The sequence below is a fragment of the Myxocyprinus asiaticus genome, chromosome 6 (assembly GCF_019703515.2).
Source record: "Myxocyprinus asiaticus isolate MX2 ecotype Aquarium Trade chromosome 6, UBuf_Myxa_2, whole genome shotgun sequence".
NCBI classification, from domain to species: domain Eukaryota; kingdom Metazoa; phylum Chordata; class Actinopteri; order Cypriniformes; family Catostomidae; genus Myxocyprinus; species Myxocyprinus asiaticus.
Window position 1 is genome coordinate 5,690,360 of NC_059349.1, and position 23,731 is coordinate 5,714,090.

Here is a 23,731-nt window from a genome sequence, read left to right on the forward strand (position 1 = left end):
TGCAACAGACTCAAAATAGTGAGACTAATATTAAGCAGATATTTCTCACACTAACTTGTGATTGAATCTTAAACAACTAAACTCCACATTGTGGGCGTGCAATCTGAACCATAGACAACTCCCAAAGAGACAGCTGAGCCGACAGACACAGTGCTGAATGTCATGAAATCTCATCTCTGTACTGTATCCAGATGCTGCACACAGCATTAAAAACACACACACACACACACACCTCAATACTGCACCCTGACAAACACTTTGACCTTTACTCACAACAGTCTCACTGCAGTGCTTCGAACAAAACTAGCACATCTGATCAAAACACACCTTCACGACATGTGCCACGAGTCACACGAGTACACATCTTACACTCCACGCTGATGATGTAAGAACACGGGTTACACATAACAGTCTAACAATCAGACACACAAATCTATATAAAAAATGCAAATTGATTAGAAAAATAAATCGCTGCTCCAGAAAACATAATGTAAGAAAAACATGACCAGAAGAGACAATACCACGTTAAAAAATTATGACTTTTTCAAAAAAAGATTTCCAGAATATTCCCCCTGTGATAACACTAGAGGTGCTACAACAACAATGACTTTTATTCACTTTCACACAAATCAACTATATTTAGAAGCTTATCCAAATGCAAAAAACTGTGTGGCAGCTCAACTGAGAGAGAGTAGCACTTGCAATGCAAAGGACCAGGGGCCGTTGCACCAGCTATACGTAAGTTACAACTTAGCATAGCTGTGGCGTAAATGGGCACTAAGTCACAAGTGTTTCCCAATTATTTACCTAGACTATGGCGGCTAGACTAATTTGTCCCACCTCAGTTCAGTAATGAACAGAAAATATTTTCACACCTCTCATAATTATATAAAAAGGTCTCAAACGTTGTGTTTTCCGCTGTTGCTTTGGCAAAGCATCTCTCACTCCAGTCAGTCAGCCTTTTGAGGACACAACATTGTTTGAGGTAACACTAACTAAAAATCAAAAACAATTTTATCATTATCAATGTACGACAGCAAACAGATAACGTTACTGCAGAAGTTATCATTGATAATTAATATTAATCTAACTTTAGCTAAGTTAGGTAACGTTAACGTTAGCTAACAACATTAACTGTTAGTCTCCTTGCTTATGCCGATTGACATATCCGGCTGCATGTTGTGAAAAAATCAATGTATAATGTACGTAACGTTATATCTAGCTAGCTAACGTTAGCTAATTATCTAACGTTAACATTATAACCAGCGGCTCTGGTAATCATCACCATTGATACATATACAACCAGGGATGGGCATTTTGATCATTTTGTCTACTCAAATACTTGGACTAATTACTCGAGTACTTGTCGAGTACTCGAGGGGCAATTACATGTTCATAACTGTATATATAATAACATCTCTGACAAACGTCTATGGCTGCTGCATTGTGCCTTGTTGTTCCAGTGTATCATATATTCATTATTATAGGCTGTTATAAAATAAAATTTTACAAAATGTACAAAAGATTCAAAATATAATTCATCATATTTTATAATTATGTGAAGATCTGCTGTCCAACTCTGAAAGAACATGCCCAACGCACGTCTGTCTGTTCTTAAATAAATAATAATTTTTGGTAAAAAAAAATAAAATAAAAAAAATGGCTGAATCACAACATGCTGATATTCAGTACTGGTATTCAGCTTTTGTGATATTGCTTACAGATAATAATACTAATAATATAACCATTTAATATTATATTATTGTTATTATGAGTATTATTGCTACTACTCTGAATATTACACTTTTATACAGTAGTAATATTTTTCTGTTGTAATGTCTTCAATTTCACGCATACAGTAAAGCTCTCATTTCAGCAGGACTTTTATTTTGAAAGACCTTTGAAGTTCTTCCTGTTTCTGAAGGGCTTGTTATATCAAACTTCCCGCGACTCGCGAGCTGAAATCTCCGGTGAAAAAGGTCATTTGAGAGTTCACAGCTGATTTTACACTAAACACACTGCCCTGCAGATGGATACTATTGGACACACTGCATGAATATCAAGCAGTAGTAGTGTGTGTGTTTGTGTGTGCATTTTATTATTTTAAATAGTTTTTGATTTCATCTTAAAACTCTCACATTACATGACATTTTGCTAATGGCAGCATACTTTAATATGGTACCGAAATTAACAACAAGATGATATCGTACCATTTTACATTTTTTGGTATCACGATATTTCATTAGTACCAGTATACCGTGCAACCCTACTACGTATAAACTAAATATTTACGGAAGCCTCTGACCAGGGGTAACGATTGGAATAAAAAAGTTTTAAGACTGATTTAATGACATCAATGATCTCATGTTTTGCGTGACCTTTAGACATATATGATGATGTTGGCATTTACACTCGTTTATATTTCTGAGAGAGTACCTTATGTAAAAAACTTACTTCTTAGCGCTCTTCAGCATGAAACCAATCTAAAACGGTGCACTTTCCGGGGTGCGTCACCTGGTGTCAAGTTTCAACACATGCAAAATATATATAGGATATTAAATTGAATAAATGTACATTTTTCTAGCCTGTTGTATTAGTATTTATTTATTGGCACTTACTCATTTTTGATACAGTTCCTGAATAATAGGCTATTATTTACATAGGCTAAATAAACTATTTATTAAATCTACTTTTATTACGTTCATACTTCAATGGGGATGCACGTAATTTAATTAAAGCTGACAGTTATGTGAGAAAACAAGGCTTGAACATTAACCGTAACAAGCTAAAACAGAAATGCATGCATTTTAACACTTTGATGTTCAAATTTGAAGGCTGCTTATTGGATTAATACAGGTAAACGTCATATTATGCAACTACGCATTACTTTACGGAGAGTTTACGACCTACTAGCTAAGTCTTGCCTTAAGAACAGGTGGTGCAACCAAATTAAGCACTGACTTAGTTACAAACTAACTAGTAGATCCTATGCCCTTAGTGTGAACTTTACGTCCCAACTTAAGTGAGACCTTACACACAGCTGGTGCAACCCTACCCAGGGCACGAGTCCTGAAGAGCATGGGACTAGACACGTGAGCCAAAAGTGTAATAGAAGTACCACAAAATGACATGTTTGCTTTAGCAATTGCATTTTTTTTTTTTATCTTACTTTTGCTTTTCTGACACTATCAGGTGTAGGTATAAGGTTTATGGTAAGGAGGTAGATATTTTATGATTTAAAACTCAATAGAGCATTAACCTTAAAAAAAAACTCATCTGTTTAGAAGAAAATGTAACTCTTAGTGCCACACAGTGGACATTTCCCCTCAGAATTGCCGCCATGCACGCAATGAACCACATATCGATTTGCAAAAATGTCGCCACGTCTAAACAGTGCCCGCCCACTTTTTCAGCTGTCTTCATAAAAGAGTTGTAAGCCATGAACCAAACCAAAGTTGCAACACTGTGTATGTACCGTCTATCATGAGGGCATGGACTACAATCCCATGAAACATTGCGAATGATGTCATTGAATAAAAAACGATGGGAAAATATAACACTACTGATTTAAGGTTGTTGATTACAAGTATAGAAACAATATATTTTATGTTTATTGCAAAATATTCAGATATGTACAAATGTATAAGAAGTTTAACCGTGAAGGGAGACTGACTTGATTACATCATTCAGTGCGTCATGGGAGCACATTGTTGCTGTGAGGCACATTTTGCGGGCTTCATTGACCACGGTTCTGTACCATGGATAATGTAGTTGTTTACCATGAATTCTGCTTTCAAACATGATTTTTAAACAATAAAGTTGAAATAACATAGACAGATAGCTTCAATAGAAGCATATACCATCGATGAACAACCTTGTAGCTCATGGTAGGTCTGTCTTTAAAGTTTTATAAGTTATCATTGAAGATGGCATCACAGATGGCCGCTTTGGTGTGGAGCTCTCCAGTTCTTTTGTTGTTTTTGTTTGTTTGTCCTGTGTTTAGTAATTTTTTTCCAATCAGTTTTACCAGGGACGAACTGCTAAACATTCGGCAGCACATAACAGACAATCTTTTCCCGGTTTTTGACTATTCAGATGTTTAGGGAAGTGAGCCGGCGTGCTGGTCAAGCTCCGACAGCACGGCTTTCGAACAGCGCTGTTAAGTATTCATCAAGCGAATCTCCGCTCTCTCCATAACAAAAAGGACGAACTATATCTCCTCTCCCATACAAACAAGGACTTTTCAAACTCTGCTGCCTTGTGCTTCACAGAAACCTGGCTGAGTGAAGCCATTCCAGACAGTGCGTTACATCTGCCGGGCTTTCAGCTGTTCAGAGTGTATCACATTGCGGAGTTATCGGGGAAAACGAGAGGTGGTGGAACATGCTTTTACATCAATGAAAGTTTGTGTACAGATGTAACAACGTTAAAGATGATGTGCTGTCCTAATTTGGAAGCGCTCTTTATTAACTGTAAGCCTTTCTACTCACCGCAGAAGTTTTCCTTGTTTTTTCTGGTGAGTGTGTACATCCCGCCAGTGCGTGAATGCAGCACTGCAACAGCTGGCTGATCAAATCACAGATACAGAGCAACAACACCCGGACTCAGTTATTATTATTCTCAGCGATTTTAACAAAGCCAACCTCACCCGTGAACTGCCAAAACACAGACAACACATTACATGCCCAACCAGAGACAGGAACATACTGGATCATTGCTACACAACAATAAAGGATGCATATCGCTCTGTCCCTAGAGCAGCTTTGGGACTCTCTGATCACTGTCTGGTTCATCTTCTTCCAACCTACAGGCAGAAACCAAAATCTGCTAAACCTGTAATAAGGACTGTAATGAGATGGACCAATGAAGCAGAGCTGGAACTACAAGCCTGCTTTGACTGCACTGATTGGAGTGTTTTTGAGACTGCAGACACAGACCTGAACGAGCTCACAGATACGGTTACATCATCATATATCTGTTTCTGTGAGGATATGTGCATTCCTACTAGGACTTATTTAATGTTCAACAATGACAAACCATGGTTAATAGCATAACTCAGACAGTATGTCAAAGAGGATGGCTACAGAAGCAGGGATAAAATCTTGTATAATCAGGCCCCTCAGTTCTACTCAGTCATTGAATCTGTCCTCTGCACTTCAATAACTGCCTGATTTGCTTCAGCTACGAAATCGGATATCAGAAGACTACAAAGGACAGTTTGGACTGCTGAGAGGATTATTGGTTGCCCCCTACCCTCCCTTCAAGAACTGTTCACTTCCAGAGTGAGGAAAAGGGCTGGAAAAATCACTCTGGACCCCACTCACCCAGCCCATTACCTTTTTGAACTGTTGCCTTCTGGCTGACGCTTCAGAGCTCTGAAAACCAGAACCGTCAGGCACAGGAACAGTTTTTTCCCCTCAGGCTATCCATCTCATGAACAGTTAAAAACTATACTATAATTACGTGCACTGCACAGCATAGTCAATTATATTATCTAACATATCCTACCTCTTCTGCATTATATTCCCTTGCACTGTATAACAGATTTGTATTTGTACATACCATATATATATATATATATACACACACACACACACACACATATATATATATATATATATATATATATATATATATATATATATACACACACACACACACACACACACACACACACACACACACACACGTATATATATACATACTGTTTTTTTGTCTTATGTATTTATATATATATACTTATATTTCTATTGGCTTTTTATTTTTTATTCTATTTTTTATTATAATCTCTGTCTTGTTGTTGTATTGTTTGTGCACTGGAAGCTTCTGTCACAAAGAAAAATTCCTTGTATGTGGAAGCATACTTGGCAATATAGCTGATTCTGATTCAAGTGTTGCGTAAGTGTGTGGAGGAAGTGAAATCAAGACATGACAGAAATAATGTAGTAAAAACAGATGACAAGAAAAAATGAAGAAAGAAGAGTATTTCAGCATGTGACCCAAATACACAAACACACACACACACATATGAGAGGGTTGGAGTGATCAGGGGTCACCAGAGTCCCCTCACATACACTGATCAATAATACTGTGATCTATAACATAAGATCATGATAAACCTGACGCTGTGTGACCTCTAAAATCATAACACTCTATCACACTAATAAAGACTTCACACACTGAACTCAACACCTCCTCAAACAGACTCCTTTCTTCGGACTGCGATGAAAACTCACTGACCAATAAGATAAGAGCTTTTTGTCATTTTTCCAGAATTGCTGCTGCACAATCCAGCGTGTTGGTGGTGCTAATCAAATGGCAAACACAGGTTCTGTGCTCTTTCACTTGTCTCGTGCAAAAACTTAAAGTAGAAGCTGTAAACATTCTTTTTTTAGAGTATTTATGTAATGTGCTGATAGTCTCATATTATGAAATATACATCAGGTGTTTTGTCTAAATGTAGTATACATTATTTAATATGTATATCACTGTGCATGTTATATTATTAAAAATAGCAGTGGGGTTTGTCAATTCATTTGGACTAAGCTCGTAGTAAAATATCCCATAAAAAGACTCTTTACATGTAATTCTTTGCTACAAGTGTAGACAAATGAAATTGCCAAACCTCACTGCATAAAGTTGATTTTGGGCTTAATATAAAAATATATATCTTATATACTTATGATCTTGTGCTAAACTTTCTGTCCGCCTCACTTTTGAAATGCATCTCATACTGTGGGAAAACTACATTTTTTGTACAATGTACAAATCTCTCTCTCTCACACACACACACACTACGAGAGTGTGTTATGTAATGTTTTGTTTAATTAGTCATTCTCTCTGATGTTTCCAGACCCCTGCACTCATCACACCACACACACATACATTGTTATACACGTTCTGTAAAATTTTTCAAGCATTAAGCTATATGCAGCATTTTAAGGCACCATAATGTACAAATAAAGAAAAAATAATACAACATATGACAACCAATCAACAAACTGGAGGCCAGTCGATTCGTGAAATACACCTTTCTGTGCATACTGAACACCTGCTCGGCCTGCTAAGGGTAATGACAGTAAAAACATCCAGTATTTCCATCAGATGGCACGCAGCTGGTTAACCATCACAGAGGTCTTGTGTTTTTAATACATGTTCTCCTGTATGACCTGTTTGAAGTCACTGTTTGTTTCCACGGCAACCACTGACACATTTGTGAAGGTGTAAAATAGGGCAAGCCCTGGTTTCTGTATCATTGCTGTCATTGTGTGATGCAGGTCTAGTTTTAAATGAAGCAGGCAATTCACAGCACATCTAGTCAAAAAATGAATATTTGCATATTTGTAAAAAGTTTGCAGATTCTGTGTAGGGCTACATATAAATAATGATCCTACATTAATGACAATGATAATAAATATATTTATATATTATATATTATAATATATATATTATTAATGCTCTCTACCAGTCTTTCACATTGCTGTTGGGTGACTTTATGCCACTCCTGAAGCAAAAATTCAAGCAGCTCGGCTTTGTTTGATGGCTTTTGACCATCCATCTTCCTCTTGATCACATTCCAGAGGTTTTCAATGGGGTTCAGGGGCCTCATTTATAAAACTTTGCTTAGATTTCTTCCTAAAAGTACAAAAGTCCGATTTTGCTATGCACAAAAATAAAAAAAATAAAAATTAAATCAGATTTATAAATCCGTACGTACACCAGAACCTGCTCATAGTTCCCTTAATAAATCCCAGCTAGCGGAAGATTGCACGAACATGCACGTGATTCATTCCCCACTCCGTCTCCTCCCCAAAATAACCATATATGGAGTGTACACGGCCTGTTTTTACTATGCATATCCTCATCTGCATAAAATTACCATATGCATTTCACCATCCAGACACGTGATTACTGCGTTTAACGGTACGAGAAACTGTATTTATAAGAAATAAGACTGTAAATGTCACATATAAGGTTAGATACCGCACCGTGAAGAAACATCATTTATTAAGATATGAACTTGTTTTCAAAGAATGCATCTTGAATATCCCTTGGCAAAATGTTTTTATCTTTGCAGACATAAATCTAACCTAAGCAATTTTACTTCTCAGAAAAACTCCCAAACCAATATTTCCTTTTTACAGCTTATATTTGAATGCCTGATCAATTAGTTACATACAAATAATATAGCCTACTACTGGCTTGATAACGATTACTTCTGTTTCAAGTGCTTAACTACATACTTTTTTATTCTAAATGTGAATTAAATGAAAATCATGGTTTATAATCAGTCTGTTCAGTTCATTATTTGTCCAGCTGGAGTCGGCAGTAAGAGTGTATACGCACAGTCAAGAGCGTCCGGACGGTGTGCACATATTTACACCAAGTTTATTTTTTTTATAAATCCCGATATGTTCGTGGGAAATTGCTTTGGCACATTTCAATATCCATTTTGTGCATACACAACGTTTATACATCAGGCCCCTGGTCTGGAGATTGGGCTGGCCATGACAGGGTCTTGATCTGGTGGTCCTCCATCCACACCTTGACTGACATAGCATTGTGCTGCTGGAAAAACCAATCCTCAGAGTTGGGGAACATTGTCAGAGCAGAAGGAAGAACGTTTTCTTCCAGGATAACCTTGTATGTGGCTTGATTCATGAGTCCTTCATAAAGACGAATCTGCCCGATTCCAGCCTTGCTGAAGCACCACCTTCACAGCGTTTTTAAGACATGGTGTCAAGTTAAACATAGTTTGAAACTTAGAAAAATACATCTCGAGACCCCTTCATTCGGAGTTGCGCTCCGTCAAGCTGTATTTACATGCAAGAACGGAGGCTTGGACTCAGATCCTGATCTGTAGCGTAAGAACATAGTTCCACACACAAGTGCGTTTTTTGGGGCAGTCTTAAGTTTTTCCATATTTATTTATTTACTTGTTCATTGAACTGTAGTATAAAAGCAATATCACACACAATATATGTCCGTATATCAGCACAGTGCTTATATACGGCTATAACAGCACTCTTGCTTGTGATATTTCTTTAATATGCGTGCGTGTGTGTTCTTTAGATGCAGCCACTCTGAAAATTAGTAAAGAACCTGTAGGATATAAAGCTATTGCTGAAATGCAACAATATTAAATAATTGAGATCTGCTGTAATGACAACACTCATTCCTTTCCAGCTTATAAAAACTTTTATTTTAGTCTATCAACTTCTTTTGCAAATACTAAAAAGATTTTAACTTTTAAAAGTTAAATCTGAATTGGTAACTTTTGATTAGGACTTCATTACTTATTTGTGCTACTTTTAAAATGCCTTTTCTGTTTAGATTTTACAGACCCAGACTTTCAATATTAAACTATGAAAATTAGTGGTCGACCGATATATCAGCAAGGCTGATAAATTGGCCGATATTCCAAATTTTTTAATTATCACATCGGCCGATACATTTTCCTGTTTGGCAGATTTGTTTCTTAAGGCTGCGAGGGTGCCGAGAACCGTCTGCTTGCATGCAAAGCTTCTGAGACATGTAAACGGCCAATCACAGTTCGGTTTGTTGTTACGTGCCATTGTGTTATGTCAATAGTCTTACTTAAATGGCACACTCAAATGGAGCCTGTAAACACAGATCTGAGATAGTGTACAGTGGGGGTTTCTTTACTATAAACACTTCAAACAGCTGCAGCATGACCCGCTGGAGACGCCAGCATCCACTGTGTCTCCAATCCCAACATGCCTGACATTCCCTAAGAGTGTACAAACATTCCTCACATGCCTGTGGACCTGCAGACGGGGGAGGGGAACAAACTCAACGCTTCTGGAAGCTTCTGCAGCCACGCCAGGAATGATAGTGTTTTTTACTGACCACACAGAGCGAGAGAAAGATGACCGACAGCTCTTATCAGGTGACTATTAATCCACGTCACATGGGGGAAGCAGTTAGGAAACTGAAAAATTCTCAAACAAAAATGGATTAGTGTAAATGTGGCCTGAGGAGTTACTGCTGAACCATCACTGCTACAACAAACATACTGTGTAAGAAAATACCACAAAAAAAAAAAAAAAAAAAAAAAACTTCTGCATTTACTGGAACATCATGAAGTACTAGAGCCCAACCGATGTGGGATTTTTGAGACCGATACCGATTTTAGAGAGGGAAAATTCACTGATATATACAATTTTTGAGCTGGAATGAAAACAGACCTTTTTCTATGTGGATTTTTCACCAATTTTGCACCACTATGACTATGCAAAGGTACTCAGAAGGCTGCTTTCTTAAATATTTTTATCAAAGAATATTTGACATTATTATTTTACATTGTCAACCAATTCTAGAAATGAACACTGAGAAAATAAAGAATAAATAAAAATACAATAAATAGCTAAATAAACATCAGTATTACTGTTTAGTATCAGTCAAATGCTGACCATTAAAATAAAGAATAAATAAAAATAAAATAAATAGCTAAATAAACATCAGGGGCCGGTTGCACCAGCTATATGTATGTTACAACTTAGCCTAGTTGTGGCGTAAATGGGCACTAAGTCACAATTTACGCTCTACTAAATATCTGAGCATTGCACCATTAAATTTATGTAGGATGTAACACTACGTATAAACTAAACATTTACGGAAGCCTCTGACCAGGAGTAACTGATGGAATAAAAAAGCAGACTCAATTAATGACATCAATGTGCTCATGTTTTGGTTGACAGGCATCAGTCCTTTCGACATACAGTATGATGTTGGCATTTACACTCATTTACATTTACGAGAGAGAGAAAAAAATACTTACTTTTAAGCGGCTCTTCAGCATGAAACCGATCTAATTGTGCAGTTTTCAGGGTGCGTCGCCCAGTGTCAAGTTTCAACACATTCAAAATATATATAGGATATTAAAATGAATAAATGTCTGTTTTTCCAGCCTGTTGTATTAGTATTTATCACCCCTCATTTACTTTAGATAGTTCCTATATATTATTATTTACACAGGCCGAATATACTATTTATTAAATCTACTTTTATTACACATCCTATTTTAATGTCTGGAAAACCAGACTTTTAAATATTACATTTTATAAATGCAACGACTGGATTTGTTCGGTTGAAGGGGGTACCAAACTGTGAATCCTGAACAAAACAGTTTGGTGAATACATGTTTACACATTAATTTTCACTCAGCTGACAAGCAATGAAAGTAGCTACATGATTAGCTAGTTAGCTATGAGCTCGTTGTCACGGAGAATAAAAGATGGACGTTGTTTATTTACTTTCCAGCATTGTGTCTCACCAAGTAGGTAACAACATAGCGTGAAATCAACACTCACCACACACAATCCACCACCGCACCGTTGTCTGCTAAGCTGCTAAAAGATGCTCTGATGTTTACCTTTCAATCTGCTACATTACTGACTGCACTGACAAACTATAGCTGGCTAACAGCAAACAGATGTGATAAATATGAGTGACATGGTTGTCATGGACAGGGTTAATGTTATATTAGTTATCTAAAATGATGGGGTCATTTTTTTATTAACTTTCCACTAAGTATTTCACAAACTAGTTAGCAATTAATGAGAAGAGACCGCTTAAATCAGCACCGCTTGACTCCGCCCTGTCTGCAGAGCCACCGTCAGCTCAGCTCTGTAAACAATGGAGTCGGAGCGCGCTCTGTTGGACAAACTACGCTATGACACCAATTTTAAAGCACTGTTTTCTGCATTATATGTTCTGAAAAAGGTTTTCATATCGGCACATATCGGTAAAATATATGCCGATACGATATATTGGTGAAAGGCTAATATCGGCCGATAATATCGTCTGAGACCATCAATCCACGCATCTTATCACGTGGCTTGTTGAGCGAGTTACCGTGGAGACATAGCGCGTGTGGAGGCTTCAACTCACCACGCGCCCCACCGAGAGCGACCCACATTACAGCAACCATGAGGAGGTTACCCCATGTGACTCTACCCTCCCTAGCAACCGGGTCAATTTGGTTGCTTAGGAGACCTGGCTGGAGTCACTCAGCACGCCCTGGATTCGAACTCGCGACTCCAGGGTTGGTAGTCAGTGTCAATACTCGCTGAGCTACCCAGGCCCCCAAACAAAACAAAAAAATATACAGAGTGAACAAAACCTTCTAACCGAGCACTCGGAGATGAGCGAGCGTGATTATATTTAGCTCGTAAAGACGCGCAACTGGATGCTCCAAGGCACAGTCGTGTGAACGCAAAAGAGCGTGCAGACACCGAGTGCGCTCTCCTAGAACTGTCCTTGGTCTTTACCAAGTGTCTTAGCAGCGGGACTGCACGTCTTGCGCAAAATTTTAATTATCCCCGCACATTCCATGTTCACAGTGTTGGTGAAAATTAGTAATCCACACGCTGGAACACGAGAAATCCACAGTGTCTTTCTATTAGACTGTAAATCCATCCCTCTCCATGCAGCGTAGACACTGTTTAGCGTGCATGCACACTCATAAATGGACAGAGCGCAATTATTGTTCCCACAGTAAAAAGTGAATTTCTCTTATTTCGCTTTTAGAGATAAAGCACTGAATGAAACGTAATAAACTTTGTTAAACCCCGGTTATGTACATGGCTGGAAATCTGAGCTGCTCAGTATCCCAGATACAAGTACATATTTAGCCTAATTAGGTAATGTTTCAAAACGTAAGTTTAATACGACATGCTAATCGCGTTTGATTTGAAAAGAAGCAAAAACACTATTATTGGCTGTTATTATTATCAGAGCTGTTCAGCTGCAGGGTGAATATGACTATTTAAATCTGTCTACTTCATATCATCCACATAACACTTCTGTTACATTTCTCATTTCTGGACTGTATAGGTATTTTCTTTCTGTGCTTTGTGTATCAGTCAATGTTTTGTGTCTTGTTTGGGTTTTCTTAATTCACAGATTAGGCCTAATATCTACCTACTGTATATTACATGTCACAATCAATTTAGTAGCATGGTCTCCTCTCTCATGGATTCATATATTTATTACATTAAGCCAACAATCAAATCTTTAATTTAGTGACTAAATCTTTGATTGGTTGTGAACACACTACACGTGGCCCAATATATATATATATATATATATATATATATAAAATCGGACACATTTTTTAAAGCCATGATGGTAAAAACAGCTATTTTTCATTTTTGTGTTGGGTCCAGTGAAAATGTTGGCAGAGCCAGTAAAAATCTGAACCACTGGCCCAACCAGTGTAAATTTTATCTAATTGTTATATATTTAAAAGTATTTTGTTCCTTAAATAGTTTGAAGTTGTTAGCCACTTTTAGTTAGTAACTTGTAGTGCAGTTTACTACTTTTTTAAAAGAGTAGCTTGACTATAGTTTAACAGCAAGTTATGAGTAGTTTCAAAGAAGCTTCCACAACACTGTTCTGGATATTAAGCAGGTTTGGTACACCCCCCCACCCCCCTAAAAAAAAACAGTTCCAACAGTTGCTAAGATCCACTCATGCTCTACCCAACAAATCCCGCCGCCTTTCCTTCCCCAATCATCCGTATTCCTCACAGCCCTGTTTTTCTCAGCGGAGTGAATGAAAGCACTTCCTGCGGCCCACTGTTGGCTGACGGGCCAATAGATGTTGGCGTGAGACCGCGTGAGGGAGCGTGAGCCAAGAACAGAGCAGCTGAACAGCATGTGAATATCCAGAAGCCGTGTCCTGCCCCACCGCCCCGCCCGCCCTTCACCCTCCACTGCACCCGCAGCATTCAGCCTTTCATTTCAATGATAATGGACAGACCGGAACAACAGCACCATCCAAACGACAAGAGCAGCGCACAATGGCTTTGTGGCCATGTCATGTGCAACCGTGGGAGCAAAGAACGCTGCCATGTTTTCTTACCAAAAAGAGAGGGAGAGCAAGGGAACATAAACATGGCAGATCAGTTAGTTTGTAAAGTTGTACAGTCAGCTAGTGGAGGGTCACAGTAAAAAAAAAAACTGGTATAAAGTTAAGTGGTGGTATGTTGCACCACCATGCATTTATAGACTGTAGTTATGTTTGCAAATTTAATTTAGGTGAAAATTCGGTTTCGGTTTCCATCCCCTGTGTTTGAGAGAACAAAATTGTCTCTTCTGGGGAAATTGGTGCATAATAAAAATGACAATGGAGGTTGAAGCCACTGTGGTTCATTTATTAAATGTAACAAATTGCACATTCAAATAGGGCCGGGTAATGTGGGCAAAAATATTATCACCACATTTTTTTTTAAATATCATTCAATATATTTATCAGGCTATACATTTGACACCATTAACAGGGAAGTAAATGCATTTCACATGTGTTGAAAGACTTCAACAGTGATGTCACATAAACTGAACTGATCATACATGTGAAAACTACTTTATATGCACATGAGACTGCTTATGTACATGAAAGTCTACACTACACTACACAAACTCAGTGTTTGTACACTTTCAAGTAGGCCATTTAAGAGCCATCATCAGGGCCCCAATTTTCTGCACACTTAAAGGAATATTCCGGGTTCAATACAAGTTCAAATCAGTAGACAGCATTTGTTGCATGTGTTGACTATTTCAAAAAAGTTATTTCGTTTTAAAATCTGGGTTACAGTGAGGCACTTACAATGGAAGTGAATGGGGCCAGTTTACAAACATTAAGGTACACAATTAATCAAAATAAAATTGAAATCAAGTTATGACATTTGATGTCAAAGTTCGGTACGTTTAGAAGACGTAAACGCTGTTTTCAGGGCGGGGCCTGGGTAGCTCAGCAAGCAAAGATGCTGACTAGCACCCCTGGAATCGTGAGTTCAAATCTACTCTGTGCTGAATGCTGAGTGTGCTGAGTGACTCCAGCCAGGCTTCCAAAGCAACCATTTGGCCCGGTTGCTAGTAGGGATGGGCACGAGTACTCGGGTACTCGGACGTGGCAGCAATGATCAATCATGAAAACGACAATCGATGGTGATCATGCATGATGTGACTTTTCACTTAATTCGAAATCCAGTGACAGTTACCTCAGTGTTTCCCACAGGATTTTGCGAGACTGTGGTGGGTGGACCTTGGACCCCCTAGGGGTCAATCTGTCTGCATCAATCTGGTGCACTTTGAGAGCAAAATTAAGAGGCTAGATCTATGAAGAACTTTGTGCTCTTGTAAACAATTTTGTGCTCTAGTAGTAATTTAATCATAAACACATTGGTTGTACAGATATGAATGGTGATGAGATGGCAAAAAGGTAATGTCTCATAGCAACCAAACTGATACAACACTGCAACTATATTGTTACGATAATCAAAAGAGAGTGTAATTAACCGTGTTTTGAACACCTGTCTCTGCAAAACGTTTGCTAAACACGTTTTATTGTCATTTCATGTAAGAATTTTGACTTGTTAATGGACATTATTTAATAAAAGTGAATGTTTGTCACTGACTGTAAACCTCCCTGCCCTGCGTGAAGTAACATGCACCTGCATCTCGACAAAATGGGAGTTGAAGATTTCCGCACAAGTTTCCAAGTTAGAAGTCCGACATAAAGTGTCATTCCGTTGCACTTTCCCCAGTTGAAATGTGGAAATTCCAGCTCTCCAAGTTGAATGGAAGGCTTCATGAATCAACACAGCAACAACAATACGGAGCATCACGGCTTTCCCCACAGGAGCGAACACTTGGGGAGACACACACACCAGGCTTGTGGCAGTAGACGCACTGCGCTGAAGCAAGACAGAGCGCAGCTAAATGGAACAGAATGCAGCATCTTCAAAACTGAACTTCAACCTAACACTCATTAAAAATGCGATAGTTATGACGTCTCCTGTTAAGTCAACTGCGATTTGAAAATAGACGGTTCAGACAGTCACTAAAAAACTGGTGCACGCTTACTAAGATTACAACAGTAGACTGAAGGAAGAACAGACAGACAGGTGCACATTCTTTCATTGAGTTGGGCAGCGAATCTTCACATAATGACAAAATATGATGCATTATATTTTGATTATGCAATCTTTTGTACATTTTGTAACAGATTCTTTTATAACAGCCTATAATAATGAATAAACGATACACTGGAACCAAAGACGTTTGTCAGACATGTTTTTATATATACAGTTATGAACATGTCATTGCCCCAGTAATTAGTCCAAGTACTCGAGTAGACAAAATGACCAAAATGCCCATCCCTAGTTGCTAGGGTGAGTAGAGTCACATGGGTTACCTTCCCAGTGGTCGCTATAAGGTGGTTCTTACTCATGGTGGGGCACGTGGTGAGTTTACGTGGATGCTGCGGTGAATAGCATGAGCCTCCACATGTGCTAGGTCTCAGCGGTAACATGCTCAGCAAGCCACGTGATAAGCTGCGTAGGCTAACTGTCTAAGAAGTGGAGGCAACTGAGATTGGTCCTCTGCACCACCATGAGAAAGAGCACACTGGGAATTGGTCATGCCAAATTGAGGAGAAAAGGGGAGAAAATCCCCCCCCAACTGTTTTCAGAACTCGGGTGCGCACCCACGAACCACACCAGAGTCCGCTTGAAAAGTTGGTCTATAGGGGTATGGTTCATGTGAACTCTGGTATGGTTTGCTGCTGATATGAAAACAATCGTTCTTAATTGCAAAAGTGAACCGCCGTTGATTATTAATTATTATTAGTTAATTATTATGGTTTAATGCATATGGTTTAATAGCAAACAGCTACCATTCGTGGCAGACAAACGCAAGTGTCCTTCTGTGCCTGTAAAGTTTTGGTTGTCAATCCAAAGAGCCAAACTTTAATAACTCACTTAAAGGGATAGTTCACCCAAAAATTAAAATTCTCTCATTATTTACTCACCATCATGCCATCCAAGATGTGTACTTTCTTCTGCTGAACACAAATAAAGATTTTTAGAAGAATATCTCAGCTCTGTAGGTCCACACAATGCAAATGCAAAAGGATGGTGGCCAGATGTTCCAAAAATCACATGTAGTCATCATCAAAGTAATCCATGAGACTCCAGTGGTTAAATCCATATCTTCAGAAGCAATATGATAGATGTGGGTGAGAAACAGGTCAATTTTTAAGTCATTTTTTACTATATGGACCATTGTACCGAACTGGTGGAAACTCAAAGGTGGAAACATTTAAAAAATATATATGTTTTTTCCCCAAAACTTTGTCCACATTTATATTGTACCATATCTTAGGTATAAGTATCTAGTAAAAGAACAGTCAGTTTTCAAATTATATTTTCAGAATTTTTTGTAATGTTTTTCTTTTCCCAAAATATGCCACTGTTTCCATTCTCCCTCTAAACATTATTTTTAATGAATTTTTCTAAAAGATTTGTATCGCCAAATAATAAAAAAATTACATTTTTAATAAATTTCAAAGTTCAATTTATAAGTTTACTAAAAATCTAAATGCAAATTTTCTCTGTAAAATACATACACTTCATGATACTGATTTGAGAGTTAATGATTAAAACTAAATATATATTTAATCAATCATCATCATAAACTTTTAGTTAATAAATCGATTTTCCTTTATTTATGAAATAACACCAGGTGTTTTGGTAGTGACTTCACTGTTTTGGTAGTGACATTTTGTTTGAAAGGTTATCATATTCCCTAAAATATTTTGCATAATCTTGAAAAAAAACCAAAATGCTTTATGTTGAAAACATTACAAACACAAACATTTTATGATAAATAAAATGTAGTTATTAATTATTAAAGACATAACTGTTTCTATCATCCATATTTGGAAGGACAAACACTACTTTTGAACTGTCATTGAAGTTAAGGACTGCTTGGTCATACAGCTTGTTTTCCATACACATAAAAAATAGTTTCAAATAATAAATCCAGTGGTTTCAGTTTAAAAAATAAAAGCTCGACCCTAATATTAGTATTAAACCTTAGCTGTCTGACTTTCTGAGCACTTTGTTCACAAATTTATCCTACAAAAAGTCTGTAACAAAACAATCAGATCCAACGTCCAAAAAAAAAATACAACCAGGAAGTGAGACTGCATCCCTGTTCATCGTCGCCGTATGGTGAGTAGTCAGATCTAATCATTTTGACGTAAATGTGCTCCAAAGTATGAAAAATCAGTGTGTGACTAAAAATGTCACTACCGAAACACATATTCTCTGCAATTTAAAAAAAGGGTTTAAATCTAAAATATTGTTTTTATGTATGTACAACTGTTTAAAGCTTATGATTGTTTCCTTAAAATTAAAAGTTGAAAATAATATTTTGTCATCACATCATTATCGAAACTTTATCATACTGTATGTCTATGTATACGTTTCGGTAGTGACAATTTTAGCTCATTTTGAGCATAACTCAAACACGTTTAGTTTTTTGGGGGTTTAATTCTTAAACGTTGTATTTTATGTATGTGCAAATGTACAAAGCTTGTAATTATTTCCTTAAAATGAGACATTGAAGATAACATTTTGTCACTGCTCAAAATAATCATGTCACTACAATGTTTCGGTAGTGACCATTTTAGCTCATTTTAATTTTAGCTAACTTTAGCTTATGATTATTAGCAAATAATCACGTTTTCAACAGCTGTACTGACATAAAAAGAGCATATTTAAATTAAAACCCCCAAAAATGTGATTAAATTGCAGAGAAAATGTGTTTCGGTAGTGAAAATTCTTGATGTTACACACTGATTTTTCAGACTTTAGAGCACATTTACTTCAAAATTATAGGACCGAACTACTCACCAAACAGCCATGGTGGGCAGAGATGCAGTCTCACTTCCTGGTTAGAAATGCAGGGGTGTGGCTAAAATCAGGCTCAACCAATGGACTAAAACATTTTGTGTTTCGGTAGTGACATAAAAATGAGGGACAGCATTTTTAAATAAAGTTTAATTATTTAAAAATTGAACCATAAATAGAATCTAAATAATTTCCTTTAACTTTAAAAGAAATTAAAAAAGATCTTTTTAAAAATCAACATTGAAAAAATTGTTTTGAAAAAAATTAAGTATTATTTTGATTTTTTGAAATTTAAGGGTGAGGGTTTGGGACAGCCACCTCCTAATTGAAAATACTGTATAAATTATGATTTTGTATATATTTAGCTTAATATTACCTTAATGCCTTGAGTTTTAATAGATCATAACATATTCTTATGACATATCTAATATCGGAATTCTTTTTTTAAATATTTTTTTATTCTTTTTATTGTGGGACCGCAGTTGGCACTAATTCGGTAGAATGGCCCATATATTTCACTTTCACATTCTTCTTTTGTTTTGATGATTCGCATTATTTGTACATATCACCACCTACTGGGCAGGGAGGAAAATTTATAGTAAAAAAGGACTTAAATATTGACCTGATTCTCACCCACACCTATCGTATAGCTTCTGAAAATATAAAAAGTAATGTGGATTACTTTTATGTGGGCTATATGTAGATTTTGGAGCTTCAAAATTTAGCTGAGATATTCTTTATTTGTGTTCTGCAGAAGAAAGTCATACACTAAAATACACATTTTTGGCTGCACTTTCCCTTTAACAGTGAAGTTGATGTCTTCCAGTTGTTTCCTAGTTAAAGTGGTAAACAGGTTTTGCTTGAACTCACATTGATGACGCAATCGGACCGCGGTTCAGACCAAAATAATATCATGTCAACAGAGAGAGACTAGCAAGAGCAGGGGGAGGAAGCAAACCCGGGTTCAGACCAAGCAATCAAGCCAAGTGTGAAAGCACCCTCAAAGGCTATTATTAATGCATCTTCACACAGAAAGTTCCAGCAGTTTTCTGCCAAAATAAAGGTTCATGTTTTTAACCAGATCCCACAGCAATGCCACGTACAAGTAATTAATAGTGTAATATTACTTGTATAATACTATGTATTATTTAGTATAATATTACAATGATATAATATTCAAGGGGGTTGTACTTGCTCGCTTGTTTTGATATGGGGGGGGGGGGGCTCCTCCTCCCCCTATCCCCCCTAGAATCTACGCCCTTGCTGACATGCATTCGTCATATAATCACCTGTAAACCATGACTGACCTCTTGTGTGAAATCAACAGCAACAGCTCACGTCCAGAGCCAGGATCAATGTGTTGCACTAAAGTCGTGCCCAAAAACTAACAATGCATGTGTACTATAAAGTAGATAAACAAACGCGTGTGCCATTTACCTGCGTAGAAGCGCAGGAGTGATCCCAGTTCAGTGTCCATGCCCTCCTCCTGCACCCGCCACGGGTCTTTAAATCCCAGTTTAAAGAGAAAATCGTTCTGGATCTGCAGCGGCTTCTCATCAGGCCCCAGGCGCCGGGCGGCCTCGCCGTGCATCTGCACGTACAGCGCCGGGCTGGAGTCCGATTCGGACGGCGCGCTGGGTCCATCGGACTCGGCAGGCGGGCTGGTGCTGATGCCGGGCGCATTCAGTCTCGCGTTCACCTCGTTTGCGTCCTGTAAGATGGGTTCGGACGGACAGTCCAGTTCCAGCTCGTCCGAAGAGCTGCCGTACGTGTCCAGGCCCTCAGTGGCGCTGCTGTCAAACGCCGGGCTCAACGCCGACGCGTCCGTGCCCAGGATCATATCGTCGCTGAGCGAGTCCCGGTGCTGGCTGAGCCGGGCCCCGGTGCTCAGGTCATCGCAAGCGCTGCTGGTTTCCACGTCCGAGCCGGTGAATCCCTTCACCGAATCTTCGTCCTGCGGGGACGCGCGCTCCACGTCGCCGTCCGGACGCGTATAGATGTCGTAGTCCTGGTGGTACTGGTGATCCGACTCCAGAAGTAAGAGTCGCAGTCGGTCGTTGGGCTGGTCGGGCAGGTTCTCGCCCCCCGCGTGGAGGTGTTTGAGCGGGTACTCGCCATCGCAGTTCCCGTTGACATCCGGGTAGGTCTTAGCGTTGAGCCGCAGGACCGAGCCCGCCTTGCCGCTCGCCTGCTGCAGCCGCTGCGCGATCTCCGCCGCGGTGCTCTCCACCGTGCACAGCACCGGCCTGGGCGGGTGGGAGCACGCCAAGAGCCGGTCGTGGACGTGAATAGAGCCCCTGCGCAGGTCCTGTCGGACCCACTGGCGGTCTGACAGCTGCAGCTGCGGACTGGAGCGCTGTCTGAGCAGCGTCTGGCGGTCCAGACCGCGGCCGATGCTGGACACGTGCCTCTTCGCCCTCCTCTTCCTCAGCAGCAGGCTGGAGCTGCTCTTGCAGGCTTTGTTGAGTATGTTGAGCTCGGCGGGGCTCTGCGTTCGGCTCCGCATCTGGCCTTCATCGTCGTCTTCGTCGTTGTGGTCTGCTGTGGATCTCGAGGCCACACTCTTCACTTTCACGCTCTCCATGCTCTTGGTATCGCTCTCAGTCCATCAGAGCGGGTATACAAACGCCGCACGGGCGTCATGAACGTGCGCGAGACACGCAGGGAGGATCGCGACGCTCGCGATCAGATCATGGAGTCCGAGTAGCGAATGCCACAAAACTCGCGAGAGTGCGCGGAACACGCGCGAGAGCTCACGCCCCCTGGACACGAGGAGTGTGCGTTGTTTTGATACTGTCCGGGCGTTTTTTGTTCTTCGTCTTAGTTTTCAGCGTATAAATAATGTTGTTATTGTTATTTGAATAATGATACTAATCATACACAAACAAAGAGAGAGAGAGGAGACGCCAAACATCCCTCGAAGCTCGCGTGAATAGAGACAACCATCGCGAGAGTTCACGCCCACATCCATGTCACGCTCCAGCAGTAGAGGACGATGAGACGTTGGAATTTAGTTTATATATATATATCTATATATATATATATATATATATATATATATATATATATATATATATATATATATATAATACGTATTGTCCCAATCTGTTATTATATCATTATTAAAGCTGTTGCTCTTTGAATAATAATAAATAAAAAGTGGGACGATACGATAATACACGGTTAACGCCCCTAAACTGCTGTTTGAGAGCTTTCAAACTTATGAAAACAGCCATTTGCTCTATTATTATATAACTTAATCATCGTTGGGAAAATGTAAGTCAAATAAACACTGGATTTGTGTGTTTTTAACATGAAGCGTTGCTGCTGCGCTTGTTTTATTGGTGCGTCACAGTCACACGTTCATGATCATAAGTGGTCTAAACAGCTGCAGTCAGCTGAAACATAATCAACACACTAGATTTATACATGTTTTATAGCCTACAACAAATGCATAATCAACAAATCATGCATTTCTCTATATCTCCAAAATAACCCGGAGCGCTCATATTTCGACAATCTATGACTGTTGTAAATGCTTACTGCGCATGTATGATGTTTTTAATAAGTATTAAAAGGAAATGTATGACTGAAGATACCGAGAAGAGTTTTGCTGCCATCTAGTGCCATCAAATACACGAAATGTCATATTTCATCCAATGCTGAAACAAAATAAATAACATCCAAAAACAGTACAAAATTTGAGGAACCAAAAAAAAAAAAAAAAAATTAGTTATAACCCCCAATTACTCTGTTTACGAAAATAGATACAGTTATTGTTATTTCTACAAAAAACGTAATAAATTAATATGGGATTTCCTTCAAACGGAATAGTGATTGTCACTGTTGGGTAAGTTACTCTAAAAAAGTAATTAATTACTAACTACTAATTACATCTACTGTGTAATTAGATTACTCTGTCTGAAAATTAATTGTATTACTTATTACTAATTACTTTCTAAAACCCTTATTAACTTTGACCAGATGAAAAATACAAGGATGAAACTGTTCTTTTAAATCTTTCAAATAAATCATATAAAATCAAATAAATTATTCATGAACTGGCCAAAGAATTTAAGGGGGCAGCGTTCAATTAGAAAACATACATTTTAACATTAGACGTTAAATTTAGATTTTAAATTCACTATTTACTAGTTACAGAAATATTCAAAACAGCCCGTCTGGCACCAACAATCATGCCACGGTTCAAATCACTGAGATCACATTTTTTCCCCATTCTGATGGTTGATGTGAACATTAACTTAAGCTCCTGACCCGTATCTGCATGATTTTATGCACTGCTGTCACACGATTGGCTGATTAGATAATTGCATGGTTTGAGATGGGCTGGTTTGAGTATTTCTGTAACTGCTGATCTCCTGGGATTTTCACACACAACAGTCTCTAGAATTTACTCAGAATGGTGCCAGAAACAAAAAAACATCCAGTGAGGAGTAGTTCTGTGGATGGAAATGTCTTGTTGATGAGAGAGATCAACAGAGAATGGCCAGTTTGGTTTGAACTGACAAAGTCTATGGTAACACTGATAACCAATCTGTACAATTATGGTGAGAAGAATAACATCTCAAATGCTATTCTGAGATGCGGTTTGGCGCTGTTTGGCGGCACGAGGGGGACCTGCACAAAATTAGGCAGGTGGTTTTAATGTTGTGGCTGATCGGTGTATATAGTTATAAATCCTGAATATTTAGTTGTAAATATGAATATATAATTATAAATCCTGAATATTTAGTTGTAAATCTGAATATACAGTTATAAATCCTGAATATATAGTTATAAATCCTGAATATATAGTTATAAATCCTGAATATATAGTTGTAAATCTGAATATATAGTTATAAATCCTGAATATATAGTTGTAAATCTGAATATACAGTTATAATGAATATTTAGTTGTAAATCTGAATATACAGTTATAAATAATGAATATTTAGTTGTAAATCTGAATATATAGTTATAAATCCTGAATATAGGGGGCCTGGGTAGCTC

General features: G+C 38.4%; 1 protein-coding gene across 5 annotated transcripts in view; it reads right to left on the bottom strand.

Moving 5' to 3' along the window:
- LOC127442851 (PH domain leucine-rich repeat-containing protein phosphatase 1-like) overlaps positions 1 to 21,546 on the bottom strand; it is an 81,393-nt gene extending 59,847 nt beyond the window's left edge. For 4 of the 5 annotated variants that reach the window (XR_007897529.1, XR_007897526.1, XR_007897527.1 and 1 more), the window contains exon 1: positions 20,159 to 21,546. Coding sequence is in view for 1 of the 5 variants with exons in the window: in XM_051701089.1 (XP_051557049.1) it covers positions 20,159 to 21,305 (1,147 nt within the window). In the remaining 4 variants the exon portion in view is untranslated. The remainder of the gene's footprint in view (positions 1 to 20,158) is intronic. The other variant, XM_051701089.1, reaches the window with a different exon arrangement.
- Between the last annotated feature and the right edge of the window lie 2,185 nt (positions 21,547 to 23,731).